The sequence below is a fragment of the Bactrocera dorsalis genome, chromosome 2, assembly GCF_023373825.1.
Source record: "Bactrocera dorsalis isolate Fly_Bdor chromosome 2, ASM2337382v1, whole genome shotgun sequence".
Taxonomy (NCBI): domain Eukaryota; kingdom Metazoa; phylum Arthropoda; class Insecta; order Diptera; family Tephritidae; genus Bactrocera; species Bactrocera dorsalis.
The window spans coordinates 46,654,676-46,670,611 of record NC_064304.1 but is presented as its reverse complement, the minus strand read 5'-3'; the positions used below and the strand labels follow the sequence as shown (position 1 = coordinate 46,670,611).

Below are 15,936 nucleotides of genomic sequence, written 5' to 3'. Positions count from 1 at the left end.
TCAGCAAGTTGAAAACTTAAGCATTACAGCGAATTAAGTATAATATATAAACCAAAGTGGGATAATTAACTGTAAATATGTTGGGAAAAATGTTGAAAGTTACCAATAGCTAACTTTTATACCCGTAACCCGATTGGTTAACTACTCTATTTTTTTATTTTTTGGGCGCCTGGACTTTTAGAGCAAAAGGTACAAGTTCTCGTGAAATTTGTATGTTTCAAACTTAATATATACTTCTTTAGCGGAGTACAGTTAGCAACATATACGTACATACGACCGAATCATCAAGGAAAACATACATATTTCCACTATTGCCTCTTTCTACAGCCGACATCACACGTTATCATGGATTTGGTCATACAAATTTTTCATTTCTGACCCACTTGGGTCACAGTGCCTTAAATAAAACCTGTCACGTTTTCTCTGGGTTTAACTTGTGAACGTCAACCACAAGATCGAAATTGAAACAGTTTTAGACATATATGTGACCTGGTCTACGGAAAGGGGGCTTAGGTGTCAACAATTAATGAGATAACGAGAAACTGACGAAACGAGTTGTTTACTTTTAACAGCTGTTTCCCAGAAAACTAGTTTTCGCACGTTAGCTCCCTTTTCGTAGACCAGGTCACATATATACTATATAAAGGGGTTTTCAATAGGGTCTACAAAAGTAGACCGATAGAGACAGCAAACGATGCCATATTTTTCCCAACTATCTTGTTATTTCTCTTCAGTAAGGTTTGCCATTTCATCATGGAAAGATATACGATCCATCAAGGAGTCGAAATTATTAAAATTTAATACCGAAATTCGGAGTCAGTGTTATTTGTACACAAGTTAATGTATTAACGATCATGCTTGGCCCATAAGCCTGCCAGACTAACATATTAAATACATAAGTGCATAGCTTATTATAATACTATTTAATATATAACCAGGGCCATAGAGCCAGATTTCGGAGGTACAGGGTGTGGGCCCCTGCTTCATCAATTTTTTCACATTATATTTTATTTATTTTGAGACAAAACTAGTTTCATTTAGTCAAATATATATATTTATTTGTTGAAATTACATGTGGTCACGTACATACATATGTAAATGATAACTCGTATAAAGGATCCGAAATAAACTTTGCTGCTGATCTCAAAAAACATTATTTTTCAATTGATGATGACCGTTGAGCAGTTTAATTTTAAATTATAACATGACAGCAGATATTTTTATGAAATATTGTAATTCATAATGGGAACAATTGTTACATATGTAGCTCAAGATGTGGCACTGACCTTCAACTTTCTGTCTCACTAACTACCCAGAGCTTATAGCTTAAAAACGAACAAACAATAACGCTTATTTTTATTACAAAATCTTTTAAATGTCATTACTTGATTTTTTGAGTCCAGAATACGCATATCAAACAAAACTTAATATGAATTAAAACATGACATTTTACTAAGTTTGATATGGTAAATAACACTGGTAAACAAAATTCCACTTGTTTTTTTGTGACATGAACAGAATAAAGTGTTTATTATGTAAAAATTGCCACAAATGCAGAAAATAGCTACAGATTTATTCTATCACCTATAGTTTTTTTGCTATGAGGATTTTTGATAAAACAAGTAAGGAAGGGCTAAGTTCGGGTGTCACCGAACATTTTATACTCTCGCATGATAAAGTGATAATCGAGATTTCATTATCCGTCATTTACATATTTTTTTATTTTGCTGTAAAATTAATTAGATTAGTAGTTCCTGAGATATAGTTTTTGGTCCATAAGTGAGCGGCGCCATGCCCATTTTCAATTTAAAAAAAAAGCCTGGGTGCAGCTTCCTTCTGCTATTTCTTCCATAAAATTTAGTGTTTCTGACGTTTTTTGTTAGTCAGTTAACGCACTTTTAGTGATTTTCAACATAACCTTTGTATGGGAGGTGGGCGTGGTTATTATCCGATTTCTTCCATTTTTGAACTATATAGAAATGCCTGAAGGAAACGACTCTATAGAGTTTGGTTGACATAGCTATAGTAGTTTCCGAGATATGTACAAAAAACTTAGTAGGGGGCGGGGCCACGCCCACTTTTCCAAAAAAAAAATTACGTCCAAATATGCCCCTCCCTAATGCGATCCTTTTTGCCAAATTTCACTTTAATATCTTTATTTATGGCATAGTTATGACACTTTATAGGTTTTCGGTTTTCGCCATTTTGTGGGCCGATTTTGCCCATCTTCGAACTTAACCTTCTTATGGAGCCAAGAAATACGTGTACCACGTACGTACGTGTTTCATCATGATATTTCAATTTTTACTCAAGTTACAGCTTGCACGGACGGACGGACAGACAGACATCCGGATTTCAACTCTACTCACCACCCTGATCTGACTCTTGAGTTATGTGAACATAACTGTAATACTCTCCTTAGCAACTTTGTTGCGAGAGTATAAAAAATACAGCGATAGATACATTATTGTTATATTATTTTATTAACCAAAGGGGTTCTTAAAATGTTACTGCCAATGTTTTTCGGCGATATTTAGTTTTTGGAGTATCCCTTAATAATGTCCAGAAGTAATCGGCAGCAAACTGGCACTCCACTTGCCTTGGTACCATTTCTCCATAGCAGAAATGTCTTGGAGGAACCGTTCCCCATGTTCGTCACTTACGGCCACCAAATTTTCGGGGAAAAATTCAGACGGGAGTACAGAAAGTGAATTTTAAGGGACATGTTGCAACCCATTTTCATTTAGTAAGTAGTTCAGTCACAAGATCTTTGAAATTGTCAAATTTTACATTTCCAAGAAAATTTTCAACAACGCTCTTAAAGACATTCCAGGCTCGTATTTCAGTTTCATTGAGCATTTCTTCAAATGTTTCATCTTTCATTAATTCTCTTATTTGCGGACCCACAAACATGTCCTCCTGAATTTTTGCTTCAATGACACTTGGAAACTCCATTCTGTCCATTGCCTTAACAAAATTCTTCATTAAACCCAATTTAATATGCAAAGGTGGTAATAATACCGGTTTGGGGCCAACTAGAGGTTCACTGGTAACGTTTTTTTGTCCCGAAATGAGTGCCTGACGTACTGGCCACTGCTCAGAGTGATCATGTGGTTGCGGCACGATGTTAGTTGAAAATATGGCGAAATGATCACGAATAACTAATGCAGCATGAGATGGTGCATTATCGCACTTCTTTGTTCAATAAATTCAGACATAGTAAAAATTGAAGAATTCACTTTTAGAGCCTCACAAAACGCGTATCTCAAATAGTAATGAATATTTTGACATGAAATTTAGCATAGATGTCACTAACAGTACTACCAACTTACAGAAAAAAAAATTTAAATTTACCGATTCGAAAAACACGGGAAATACCAATTATTTCAAATTTAGTCACCTTTTTAATTTGATCAGAGTAGTATTGTAAAATCTAAAGCCGCAGGTTACAGAATATCTGTGGGTGATAGAAAAATTCTGTTTTCAGATTTGACTTCAGGGTATCAAACTGCATTAGAAACACCTAAGAATTTTCATGTCACAAATTATGTGTCTACCAGTGTAATCTTTGTATTACTTCGTATACTGCATTAAGTGATTAGTAGATATTGTACTTAAAAAGAAAAGCTAATATTTTAATGAAAAAATACTGATTTCCGATGCAATTTTAAATCTTTACAGTGACATAATTTCCTAAGCGTGATAAATTTTCAAATATTGTTCCGTTACCTGCAGCAATAAGAAATGCGGGCCAATAAATACCATGGAATTTCAAAATATCTTTTCCGATCACTTGTATGCTGGGTGGCCACCATCTTCGATACTAAAATAAAACAAATGCAAATATATGTGAATTAACAATGAATATACACGACTATGAACAAAAAATAGTAGGGCTCATAATTTTAAAACTCTTAATATATTCTTCAAATTCTATGTCGCCTCCCTCAAAGTAATACCCCTTGGCCGCAATAACTTGTGCTAACGCTTTTTCCAATTCTCGAAACAGTTGTTTAAGTGAATTTCCGAAATAGCCTTCAACGCGCGTAGCGATTCATATTTCATGTCTTCAATTGACTCAAAACGGTTTTCCCGCAGCGGTAGTTTGAGCTTGCTGAATAGCTGGAAGTCACACGGTGCTAAATCATGCGAATACGACGGTAGCGGCACGATAATGGTAGACAATTTGGTGATAAACTCACTAAGAATCAATGCAGTATGCGACGGTGCATTTTCGTGGCTCAACAACCAAGGGTTGCCAGCCCATTCATCTTTGCCGCCATATTTGGCTGATTGATCGTTTCGGTTCGCAAGCTAAATCCAAGACTCATCGCAAGTAATAATACTGCACACTAATGATATCCTGGTAGTTGGAAAGCGCTTTTTCTCGAACAAATTAAGTGGTTTTAGAACCAGTCGTGCTTTCACTTTTCTTATGATGTACTAAGTAGCCTATCAATTTGTACCAATCCTTACAATCAAATTTCACTCATCGTTAAAATCGCCGAATGCACTTTATGTACTTCAGAAAGACAAGCATATACTAAACAGTAATAATTATTTTGATGTAACATTTTGCACAAATGTTTTCGCGCTAAATTTAAGTTGAACATTCTTACTATTTTTTGCCCACTGTACAAAGATAGGATTATGAGACAACTTTACTCACCTTTTCATCGGGATAACCAGCAGAAGTTAAATAATTTATGAGAGCATCTAACCACACATAGACCGTTTGTGATTGATCTTCTGGCACTGGAATAGCCCAATGCACACGATTTGCAGGGCGTGAAACGGAAACGTCTGGCAGTGGTTCACTTAACATATCCAAAAGAATCTTTTCAAATTTAGCAGGACGTATGCGGCCACCCTGTTTAACCCAGTAGAGAACCTCATCTTGCAAGGCTGACAAACGAAACATGTAATTTGTTTCCTCTGTCCATTCAACAGGATGACCAGACTCGAGAGAAAAGCGCGCACCAGTCGACGAGTCTAACCGCAATTGAGAATCTGTAAGGAAAGTCTCATCAGATATACAGTACCAACCACTGTAAGCGGCAGAATAAATATGACCACGTGTGTGCAGGGTGCGCTGGAAGTGAAAATCATTGATTATTTATCTAGATTAATGCTTAAAATACACACCCAAAAATGGGACACCGCCTGCTTATGCCGTTCTTCCGTTGTGCGTATAAAGTCTGTGTTGTTTATACCAGATTCGCGAAATAAATGCCTGTAACGTGTTGAAATGTTGTCACAATATTGTGCAACTGGCACGCCTTGCGTTGCTGCAGCTTGTTGGATTTTTGTGCCATGCTCATCAGTGCCAGTACAGAGATGAACTGATTGCTCAGGGTGTTTTAAACGTTGATAGCGGCACATAGCATCCGTTATAACAGCAGAATAAAGATGTCCAATGTGGGGCGCTGGTGATTCAAAACAATAACAATAAATATACTTCTGTTTAGAATTTTTCGATATACTAACCGGCATTAACGTAGAAGATAGGCGTTGTTGCATAAAAATCTTGGCTGACTCGCGCGCAGTAACGACGCACGATACACAATTTATTAATAAACATTATTTTAAAACATTTAAAATTGCTACATTTAATTCAGTAAATTTCACTATTGATAAAGTTGAGTAATCAAAAATGTGCCGGTCCTTTATTTACCAGCTGTAAAACAGCTGTTTTATATTTACTTAGTGAGGACACAAACCGAATAGCAAGGCAGAGTTGTATTTTTCAGCACTAAACAGTCAAGTCAATAACGTCTGCGGGGTTTTAATTGAGATTAATGGAAAGTCAAGTATCGATGTTACATTCGTTTTTAAATGAGACAGAAATTATATTTTATATTAGAAAGTTATTAGGAGTTATATTATGCCAAAACAAACGGACCATATTATTACAAGCTGTAAATGATGGCAATTAGAAGATGTATGGTCCTTTGCGCATTGACAACGGCAAATACCGCAATCAATGGAACAATGTGCTGTACAAGATATACGACGATATAGACTTCGTTCAGAAAATTAAGAGACCGCGGCTCCGTTGGCTAGATCATGTCGTCCGAATGGACGAAAACACTCCAGCTCTGAAAGTATTCGACGCAGTATCCACCAGGGGAAGTAGAAAAAGAGGAAAACCTCCGTAGGAGACATCAGGTGGGGAAGGACCTGACTGCACTTGGTATCTCGAATTAGCGCCAAACAGCGAAAAGGAAGAATTACTAGTGCGCTGTTATAAACTCGACTATAACCGTTTCAGAGATATCTATGCCAATAAAGAAAGAAAGAAATGCTCGCTAACGGCTCAGGGAACATATAAGACCCAGAAAAGAAAGTACTATGTATAAATGATCAGCGTGACGAGGCGAATCGATTTAGTTATGTCCGTCTGTCCATCTGAGATATCCGAAATCTTTATGGAACCTGCATAAAAATGAATATGAAGATATCGGAACAAAACCTTATACGAATAGTGTTTTCTGCCGAAAACTGAAAGCGATAACAGATACAGTGAAACCTCTACTTGCGGGCACTCTCTTGACAGGGCGTGGATACTTTTTGACTACTTTTTATTTTTGTTTCATAAGCGGTTGCAGATTACTGAACGAAAGTGTAAAAAAACAATAAAAATCTCTAATAAGGGGATGCGAAACCTATATTATACTATATATTATATACAAGTAAAGGTAGAGTAACTAAACCGAGCAGACGAAATCTATATACGAGTAATATGAGTAAGATATAACGAGATCATTTAAGTCTATTGCGATATAATAACTTAATAAGTTTGTCAGACCTTTGATCAAGGTTGCAAATGTAACTCCAAGGTCAGCATTACGTGACTTTAAGTTGATCGAGGAAATTGTTAATACAGAAGACGACAATATTGAATTTGACGTTTTCAATGATGAAATAATATGTAAATTTAATTACCAAGAAATCTAATTTCTTTAAGAATAAGTGTGTATATATTTTAGTAAACTTTTTCTTCGTTGACTCCTATACGCGGACACCCTCATAAGCGAACACAAATTGTTGGAATCGTCAGTGTCCGCTTGTTGGAGGTTTCACCGTACTTAGAAGAATATCACAATAAAATTAAGTGAACACCTTCATATTAAGTCATTCAGTAATAGAAATTACGGGTATTGTTAACTAAATTCCCGCAGCACTGATATAATGAATATAAATTTTATGTTAGTTATATTAATTTTAATATATAGTAAATACCTTTGTCATGAATACATCTGTCATAATATGTCGCACCTATTAATATATACAAGTTTAATCTTATACAAGTATCTTAGAAACTACTCCACCGATTTCAACCAAATTTGGAACATAACATTATCTTGATATACTTATGTTACAGTTTGCATCGTAATCGGAGTACAACCACTCCTATTTCCTATATAACACAATTTTAAATTCCTTCCGATTAGAGTGAAATTCCTCAAAACCGGAGACCCACCGTCGCAGTGTTTTTATCTAGCTAAGAGATCCGTCCGAGAACAAACCACAAATTTTTTGAAACCAAAATAGTCTCCGGTTATTAGGACGTACTCATGTCCGGTTATAAGAATTAGTTTTGTTTGAAAATATTAATGAAAACGTTGTGTTCCTTAAATTTGTTTAGCTAAGGGTCCTGGCCGGTTATAAGGATTGTCCGTATTGGGGAACTTCACTGTATATAATTTACATTATTTAAATGAAGAAACAATAAAGACATTGAAACAACTGGCTTTTAATAGCCGACAGTTTTATGTATTGTATGATATACAACAGTTTCATGATGAAAACAGGTTTAATCAATCCACGAAATACCCCTCGACCTATATGTTGTATATAACAATTATCTCGAAAATATCCTTTCAATGACAAAACTGAATGATATTAGCTCAGACGTTTCGCTGGTTTCAGTGAATCGATTTAGTGATTTCCGGATTTCAAGCTGTCTTTAAATCATTTACATATATAAGTGACTATGGACTATATTTTAATGGAAATGTGAAAGTGTTCCTTTAAATATTACGAAAAAATACGTCGGATACTCTTCAAGTATATTTGTATGTATATGTATGAATGATCAGCGAGCTGATTCGATGTAGCCTTACACTTTTTTCCGTGTGTATACTACATACTCGAACTAGTTCCTCAGTATATTAGATATCGACCCGAAATATAGCACACACAGTTTTCTTAACAAGAAATTGCTCATTTGTTGGAACCGCCGATAACGAACCACTATAGCATATAGCTACCATATAAACTAACCGATCAAAATTAAGTTCTTGTACAGACAACTTTTTTATTTGAAAAAATATTTTCACAAATTGTTCCGAACGGACCACTAATAGCCCCCATACAAATTGGAAAACTTTTTATTTATTCATCAAAGACAACTCTACAATCTCCGAATAAATTTTTCAGATACGACCACTATAGCATAAATTTGACCGATCAAAATCATGACTAAACCACCGTAAACAAACCTTTGAAGGTTGTTTATATCAAGTATTGTTGTTAGTAAGAACTGACAAGCCGTTAGCTGGTTACGCAACCGAACCGAAATAGCGACACTGAAAACGCTTTATCGAGTTGTGGGGAATTATTATATAATAATATAGCTTTTTTTTTGCATCATTATCACATAACTTCAGTTTAATGAATATCGACATACATGTTGGTCTTCTTTATGTTGTTTCCAGTGTTTTTAGCTATCTCAACCCCCTTCCTAACCGCAAAGACTTCCGCTCGGAAGATACTGAAGAATTCCGCAAACTTTATGGGTCGGATGATATCCAGCTTCGCACAATAGATTCCGGCAGCCACTCCATTAGTCATTTGTGATACGTTTGTGCGTAAGTTCCTCTGAACTATACTTTCTAGTATAGACGCCGGGATGCTTTCGAGCGAATTTCAGCTTTTAAATACTCTAAATAAATTTGGCGCACATAATGAAAACAACCTCGATTTCGTTACATTAAGTTTTATGAAAAAGTAGTTTATTTGTGTCATCACTTTTGTTGTATCTAGTTATAATTAATATACAGTTTCACTTGTCATAAGTATTCATAATTTGTATTATATTTTGTATAGCTATATTTGCGTTTTTTACTTTAAATAACACAATTTATTAACTTTAAGTCTAATAGTAGGTAATAATTTAAATATTTATGCTTGTATGTATAATTAATTTTGCGATTTTCAATTTGCACGCAAAGCAAAATTTTCGAATGCGCACAACACACTCAGATTGACATGTAATTACTAGCGAAATGCATACATTAAGATTAAGTGTCTTAATTTAGTTTTGATATAGTCGAGTATGTATATGGGTACGTATGTGTGTGTGTGTGCCTAGGTTTTGCATATTTCTGCTTGTATGTAAACTAACTGCAGTTTAATTGCAAAAGTGCTTGCAAATTCAGACAATTGTATTAATTTAGTAAGCTATGCGCATTTTATATACCATATAAGAAGTTTAGTGGGATATATATGTACATATATCTCTCGGAATAAACAAACGAAATTGTTTGATGTCCAACGTTTTGGGTTGTACGGGCAATTGACAATTAGTTTGAACGCGAAAATATTTTTCTAGTTTCAACAAACTCGTGCTATTTACTAATATTTACTTTACATAAATAATTCATTTACTGTTTTCACTAAATAAACTTGCTTATTTATAATAGCGAAAGAAATCTCAGTGCACTTTATGATTTCTTTGGCTTCGTTTTTAGTTTAACATGTTAAAAACAGTTCGTTATGAAAATTAACAAACAAAAAATTACAGATTAGATTCGTTTGCTTTTTGAGCACGTTACAGCATCAGCTGGTATAGTCGATCTTGAGAGCTAGCTGCTAGCTAAAAAGCTGCCAAGGTTCACTGCTGTGTTAATCTTAATTTAAGGCAGTAATGTTCAGTGTAAAGAAAACTCACAGAAACTAACGGAAGATTATAATATTTTTTACTACATGTGAACTAAAAGAATACACACTTCGACCGAAAGCAAAGAGAGTACATAGTAAAATCAAAAGTGGTTCTTTGCATGTAAGAAATTGTGTAGACTACCTGACTTTTAATATGCTAATTTGGCGCCCAATTTTATGAGACATTTTTTGTATGGAAAAATTAATTTTTTTCTTCATAAACAGGCAGTGTTTTCAATATTATTTATACTTGACTTATGTTACATGAAGGGGAAGCGATACGGTTAAAACAATATCTTTCACTTAAAAATAAAATTTCAATAACAGATATCTTCTCGAAAACGCATTGATACAATTTTTACACTTAATATAATTAATTTGAGATTCTTGAAAATAAAAATTCTCACTGCTTGCATGCCAATATTTATTTCAATTAACAATATAATTTACAAAACTTAAGCTAACGGTTCAATTTATTATCATAAAGCTAACACACAATACAGGGGGTCAAAAATATATATCGTTCTATATAAACTAATTTAAAAAATATAGTTTTAGCATAGTTAGGTGCACTATATTCGTACAATATACATACATACAATACAACTACAACGAATTCGTTCGACGCTACAATATGCCAAGGAATGAATATCACTTTTGAATTGATTTAGTTTATCTCTCGTCTTAATTTTTATAAATTTTGCATACTTCGTTTAAATTTCATTACAATATCATAATGTATAATGTACAATTATCGCATTAATTATATGGTAGTATGGGGGCAAACAACCTTAAAACACTTCGTTCGAGCTCCCAGAAACTATTTCCTCGCATTAGCAAATATACACGCACAGAATAAATATCAGTTTGGTATGTGTGTTTTGGGCCATTTGAAAGCAATCAGCGCAAATGCATTAAAAAAGCTGCCATAGGAAAATAAGAACACACCATCCATTTTACTTTCTCGCATTAGTTGTCGCACCCTTTTCGAAGCGTTGCGTCAGGGAGGCAATGTTTCCTGACTTTACAGTGGGCGCCGTTCGCGGCGTACCGGTGGCTGCTAAGCGTGCCCCTGTAGCGCCCACACTGGGGGCGGGTGTCACTTTCTTTTGACTGTTGAATGAGGGTTTTGCGGAGAGCGGTTTTGGTTTTGTGATTGTGGCGGACGGCAGTGCTGTGCTATTACTGCTGTTTGTTGTCCGTGTTGTTGTTGTGGTTGAATTTGCAGCGACAGGTGTTTTAGCGAAGGATCTGTTTCTTGTCGTCGCAGCATTTCCGCTGGTGCTGTTGGCGCCGCTAAGGCGATTGGCGGCAGTTGTGCTGTTCTTGTTGACAGCAGATGCGGCACTAACTGCTGTGGGCGCTGCGCTTAAGCTGGTGGGCTTAAAGCTAGAGAATGCTGTGGGGGACGTGAGATCAGCACGCGTAGGCGCAACTCGCGCAACTGGCGCGTTCACTGGCGCCGGGCGCAAATATGTAGGCACAGTCTGCGCTGTGACTGTATTTGCGCTTGCTGACGATTTCGCAGCATCCGCTGATCCATTGGCGTCATGATTTGTGCTAATGTTGTTTGTGGCATTTGGCTTCGTTTTCACATCAGCGGCTGCATTTTTTACTTCTTCCGCTGATTGCGGCTTGTTCTTTACCAGCGTTGACGCGCTGTAGATTGAGTCGCCATTGCGCTTCTCAATTTCGTTCACAATCTCGCCAAGCAGACCCATGTCAGTGCTCTCATTGATGAAATCGCTTCGCTTAACGGTTTGTGCAGCGGGCGGTATTTCGTCAATGACGGAGTATATATTATCGGTTGAAGTGGGTGAGTCCGCTTCACTCGACTCGCCTACAGTGGTCAGCGGCTGTTCGACAAACTCACAATCATCATATGTGTTCTCCACGTTAGACTTGGCAGTGGCAACAGGCAGTGCGTAGCCGGAAGAAGTTGTCGAATTGGTTTTCTTCAGCGGTGGTGGGCGTGGCGGAGGACTTTTTGGACGCGAAGCCGCCGCGGCAGCCGCTACGCTCTTTGGCCGCGCACTACCCGGTGCGTAACGCATAGAACCAAATGTCTGCACGTTGGTTTTCTTCGTTGGAGAACGCATTGACTGTGCGCGCTTTACTAAATTTTTGGTTTCCTCCTCCTTAGGCGTAGTCTCTGAGTCCGAGTTGGAGGACTCGCCTTGCGGTGCCACTGGCATTGGTGCTGATATCTCGATATTCTTCAACTTCTCGCGATCAATGTAGGTCTTCTCCTTCAATGGTGCCTTCTCCTCCTTCTTTAGAAAAGATGCAATACGCCTTATGGTACCATCGCGTTTCACATTCAACTTGGGATCTGCATGTAAAGGCACCGGCGGTGGTGGCGCTGGACGCGGTAACGAACCTGATTGACTGGCTGGTAAGGGTGCGGAGGGCGTTGGCGACACCTCACCGCTCGACTTTTTTAGTGGCAGCGTCATTGTAGAGGTCTCCAATACCGGCATCGATATGATCGGGCGCGCATTCGAGCCGGGATTCGGTGGTGGTAATGCTGGTGCAGTTGCAACGCCCACAGGTGGCGGTGGCGCCCAACGTGTGGGTTGCACCGCATCCACCGATTTACCTTTGACCAATGGTGGTGGTGGCGCAGAGCGTTGTGGTACACCGCCATTCATTGCGGCTGTGTCCTGTACCGTGGGCTGTACATAAGCCACATTGGGTGCATTGAAGTTGTTGGTCGGTGAAGTGGTATCATTAAGGGGACGCAGAGTAAAGCCTTTGAATTTGCCAAACATGCCATTACCAACAGAAGTGTCATTCGAGTCGCTGGGGGACTTCAGCAGCGCAGAATTCATATCGTCCGTACTGCTGGGCGTAGACTTGGGTAGGCTGTGTCCGCCGTTGCCGCCGACACCACCGCCATGAGGGCCGTGATCAGGACGAGCCGGTGCTTGCTTGGCGCTGGCTGCTTTGATGCTGTAACAAGAGAACAGACCGACAAAAACAATAAGTGATGGATAAATCAAGCGTCCATATAGCAGTGTGATAATATTGGGGAATGAATGTAAAATAATTTTTGTTTTGTATGATGGAGTATTTCTATTTTTAGGTTATGTTAGTATAACATAGATTTACAATCGACAATTTTATTAGAGTTTTTGTAGTTATTGTTTATTATTGGTTTTTAATTATAAAATATGAGTTTGTTCAAGACAGTTAATTGTTAGTCTAAAATAAAAAAAAAAATGTTATATAATGTTATAGAAAATACACATACCACAGCCAATTGTTTGCATGTTAACCAACACCACAGCCAAATTGTTTTCAACAAAAAATGCTAGAGTCATGCAATCTAAGAAAGGTTTTGTAAAACACTCACAAAAAGGATGAGTTTGTCGAACAGAAAGGTTTGAAAAACAGCAATATAAATTGATGCAACATCACATTTTATTTAAAGCTACACATATACATACATATAAGTACACTTAAGAGTTAGGCCTAATTTTACAGACGAATTATTACAGGCATTAAATAAATATTAATAAAGTAATAGTAAATAAATTGAGAAAACAATAATAAATACCACATAAACTACATGCACAGATGAATTTTTATATAAACTATTTCGCTCGAGAAATTTATTTCGATTTAAAAATTTAATAATTTGAGAGTAACAAAAAAGCGTTTTTAAAGTGAACTAAGTATATAAATATTTGAGCGGCTTGCATATAACGGACTTTAATTTTCTCTTCTAGCAATGAAGTTATTTATGACATACGACCAATTCTGACTTATACGATACACCACCCCATTGATTTTCAAAGAAGCACGAAAGACAAATATACTTCACCGTCGCAGTGTTTTTGTCCGGCTATGAGAGTTGTCCAATTATATGTTTAAAATGTATTCTTAGACTCAAAAGAAGCAACTTATTTATACTGAACAAATAAACGCGATCCAATGTTATTAGAAGTGAATAAATGACAAATATTCTGCAAACTTTCATTGGGCCACAGTCAACCAGATGGCGCCAGCGTAAGATAATTTATTTTTCTGTGATCACTTTGGGTATTATTCTTTAAAAAACTGTCGCAAAACTCCAAAAATTAATAAAAATTATAAAAAATAAAACGGGAACTACAAGTGGTACAATTTTTGTTGAAAAATTTAATTAAATCTTGTCAGTTTTTCAGAGATAATTTGAACGAAATATTACGAAAATGGTGTCCGTGTCCGGTCTTTGGAGCTTCTCATGACCGGTTATAAGAAACTATTAATAAAAAAGCTGTGTTCCTGAAATTTGTCCTGTTATGGGCGCTGTCTGATTATGAAGACTGTCCGTAATGGGGAATTTCACTATATACAAAAAAATCGATACATTTCCATTACATATAACAACAAAATAACGGCAAAATATGATAACATTTCATCGCCATTAATTCATTTGGGTGTATTGCTTTTGTTACTACTATAAAGTTGATGGAAGCGCTGAACACATTATACTAATATTTATTTATTTATACTTCACATGCTAAAATAAATTATTAGATTTCTTGAAAAATTAAAGTTTAATCAATCATTAAAATTGTAACTAATTTCCAGAGCTCGAAAGATATGCACATCAGACAGCAACTTTTCACACCTTAAATAATTTCGCAAATTATTAATGTAATAAATTGAAAGCACATGCGAATATAACGGGATTTCAAGCGACAAGTGTTCGGCTACAAAGCAGCAACAGCAACCAATTTGTTTCTTCATTTTTTCTGCAACTTCAATATCTTTATTTACAAAAAAACATATCTGCGCCGACAAGGGAGGTAGATTTTAAATTTAATAAGCGTTCAATGCGCTCAAATTTAATTTTGAGGTTATGTTTTTGAAGTAAAAGTATGGGACCAAAATTTATAGTTTTAATGCTGACTGCAACAGATATTCTTTATCGGTGCAGATAATGCAAATCTTTGCGTATTTATCAACAACTTTTGTTTCCTTCAATTAACGCCAGCGAATGGGTAAAAGCTTGTTTAGTTGTTTTTTTGGTTTTGGCTAACCAATTTTTGGACACACCTATCGCGATCACTTGCTATGAACTGTGCGCCGTCGCACAGCGCATGCGGATTTGTCGTTGCCTGCAAGCGTATATCGGTAATTTCTAGCTTGCGACGCATAGTGTTAGTCTGACCGTTAGCGAGTGTGTTACCCTTCGAGCTATCGTCATCTGGCAGGTGATGTTGATTTGCGCTCGTCGGGAGTGTTTGGTGGTTTGTTGGTGTTTTCAGTTTGCGTTTTAGTGTGGTTGTTGGAGTGGCTGCAGAAGCATTACTTGCTGGTATGCTTGGTATTTTGGTTGGTGTTGCTGCCGACTTGGTTTTGTTTAGATTATTATTTTGTGTGAAATTCTTTTTGATCTCCGCCACCGATACGATTTTATTACTGGGCTTAATGCTATTGAAATCTTCATTAGTTTTACTCTTAGATAAATGCAAATTGTTATGGATGCGCGCTAGATTATTAGTGGATGCACTTTGACTGATTAGTTTTTGACTTTCTGTTGTTGTTGTAGTTGTGTTCGTGCTAGTGTACGGTTTCGCTTGTGTGCTTGTGTGGAATGTGTTTGAATGTTTGAGTTGGCCCCGTTTGGCACAGGACCCTAGTGTTGTGCCCTTTAGTTTTTTAGTTGCGCTCGCAGACGATACACAAGATGCAGTTGAAGAAGAAGATAAGTTAGAAGAAGTATTGGAAGAGTGGGAGGAAGTTGTATTGCTAGTGGAAGTGGTAAATGAGCACACCGACTTGTGCGGCGTGGATACATACATATTTTCAGCCAGCTTGCCGCCAATGAAGAAGCGTCGGTTGCGTATATAGTAAGAGAGCCAGATAATGAACACCATAAACGGTATCACGCCGAAGAAGAAGATGTACATGAAGTTCTGGAAAGCTTGGTGACCTGTTGAAATAAAATAAACACGAACATGTATGAACACATATTATGAAAAATTAATATCTTACACT

The 15,936-nt window shown here is 36.8% G+C and overlaps 2 protein-coding genes across 2 annotated transcripts in view; both read right to left on the bottom strand.

Annotated features, from left to right (window-relative positions):
* The window catches only part of LOC105225758 (methionine--tRNA ligase, mitochondrial), a 41,445-nt gene extending 35,757 nt beyond the window's left edge, over positions 1-5,688 (bottom strand). Inside the window, exons 1-4 of the mRNA XM_011204369.4 lie at positions 5,488-5,688; positions 5,146-5,426; positions 4,670-5,092; positions 3,730-3,823 (exon numbers count right to left, since the gene is read on the bottom strand). Coding sequence (XP_011202671.2) covers positions 3,730-3,823; positions 4,670-5,092; positions 5,146-5,426; positions 5,488-5,581 — 892 coding nt within the window. The 5' untranslated portion in view covers positions 5,582-5,688. The remainder of the gene's footprint in view (positions 1-3,729; positions 3,824-4,669; positions 5,093-5,145; positions 5,427-5,487) is intronic.
* A 3,297-nt stretch (positions 5,689-8,985) lies between these two features.
* Positions 8,986-15,936, bottom strand: part of LOC105225757 (disintegrin and metalloproteinase domain-containing protein 12) — a 109,805-nt gene continuing 102,854 nt past the window's right edge. Inside the window, exons 9-10 of the mRNA XM_011204368.3 lie at positions 15,739-15,871; positions 8,986-12,897 (exon numbers count right to left, since the gene is read on the bottom strand). Coding sequence (XP_011202670.2) covers positions 10,902-12,897; positions 15,739-15,871 — 2,129 coding nt within the window. The 3' untranslated portion in view covers positions 8,986-10,901. The remainder of the gene's footprint in view (positions 12,898-15,738; positions 15,872-15,936) is intronic.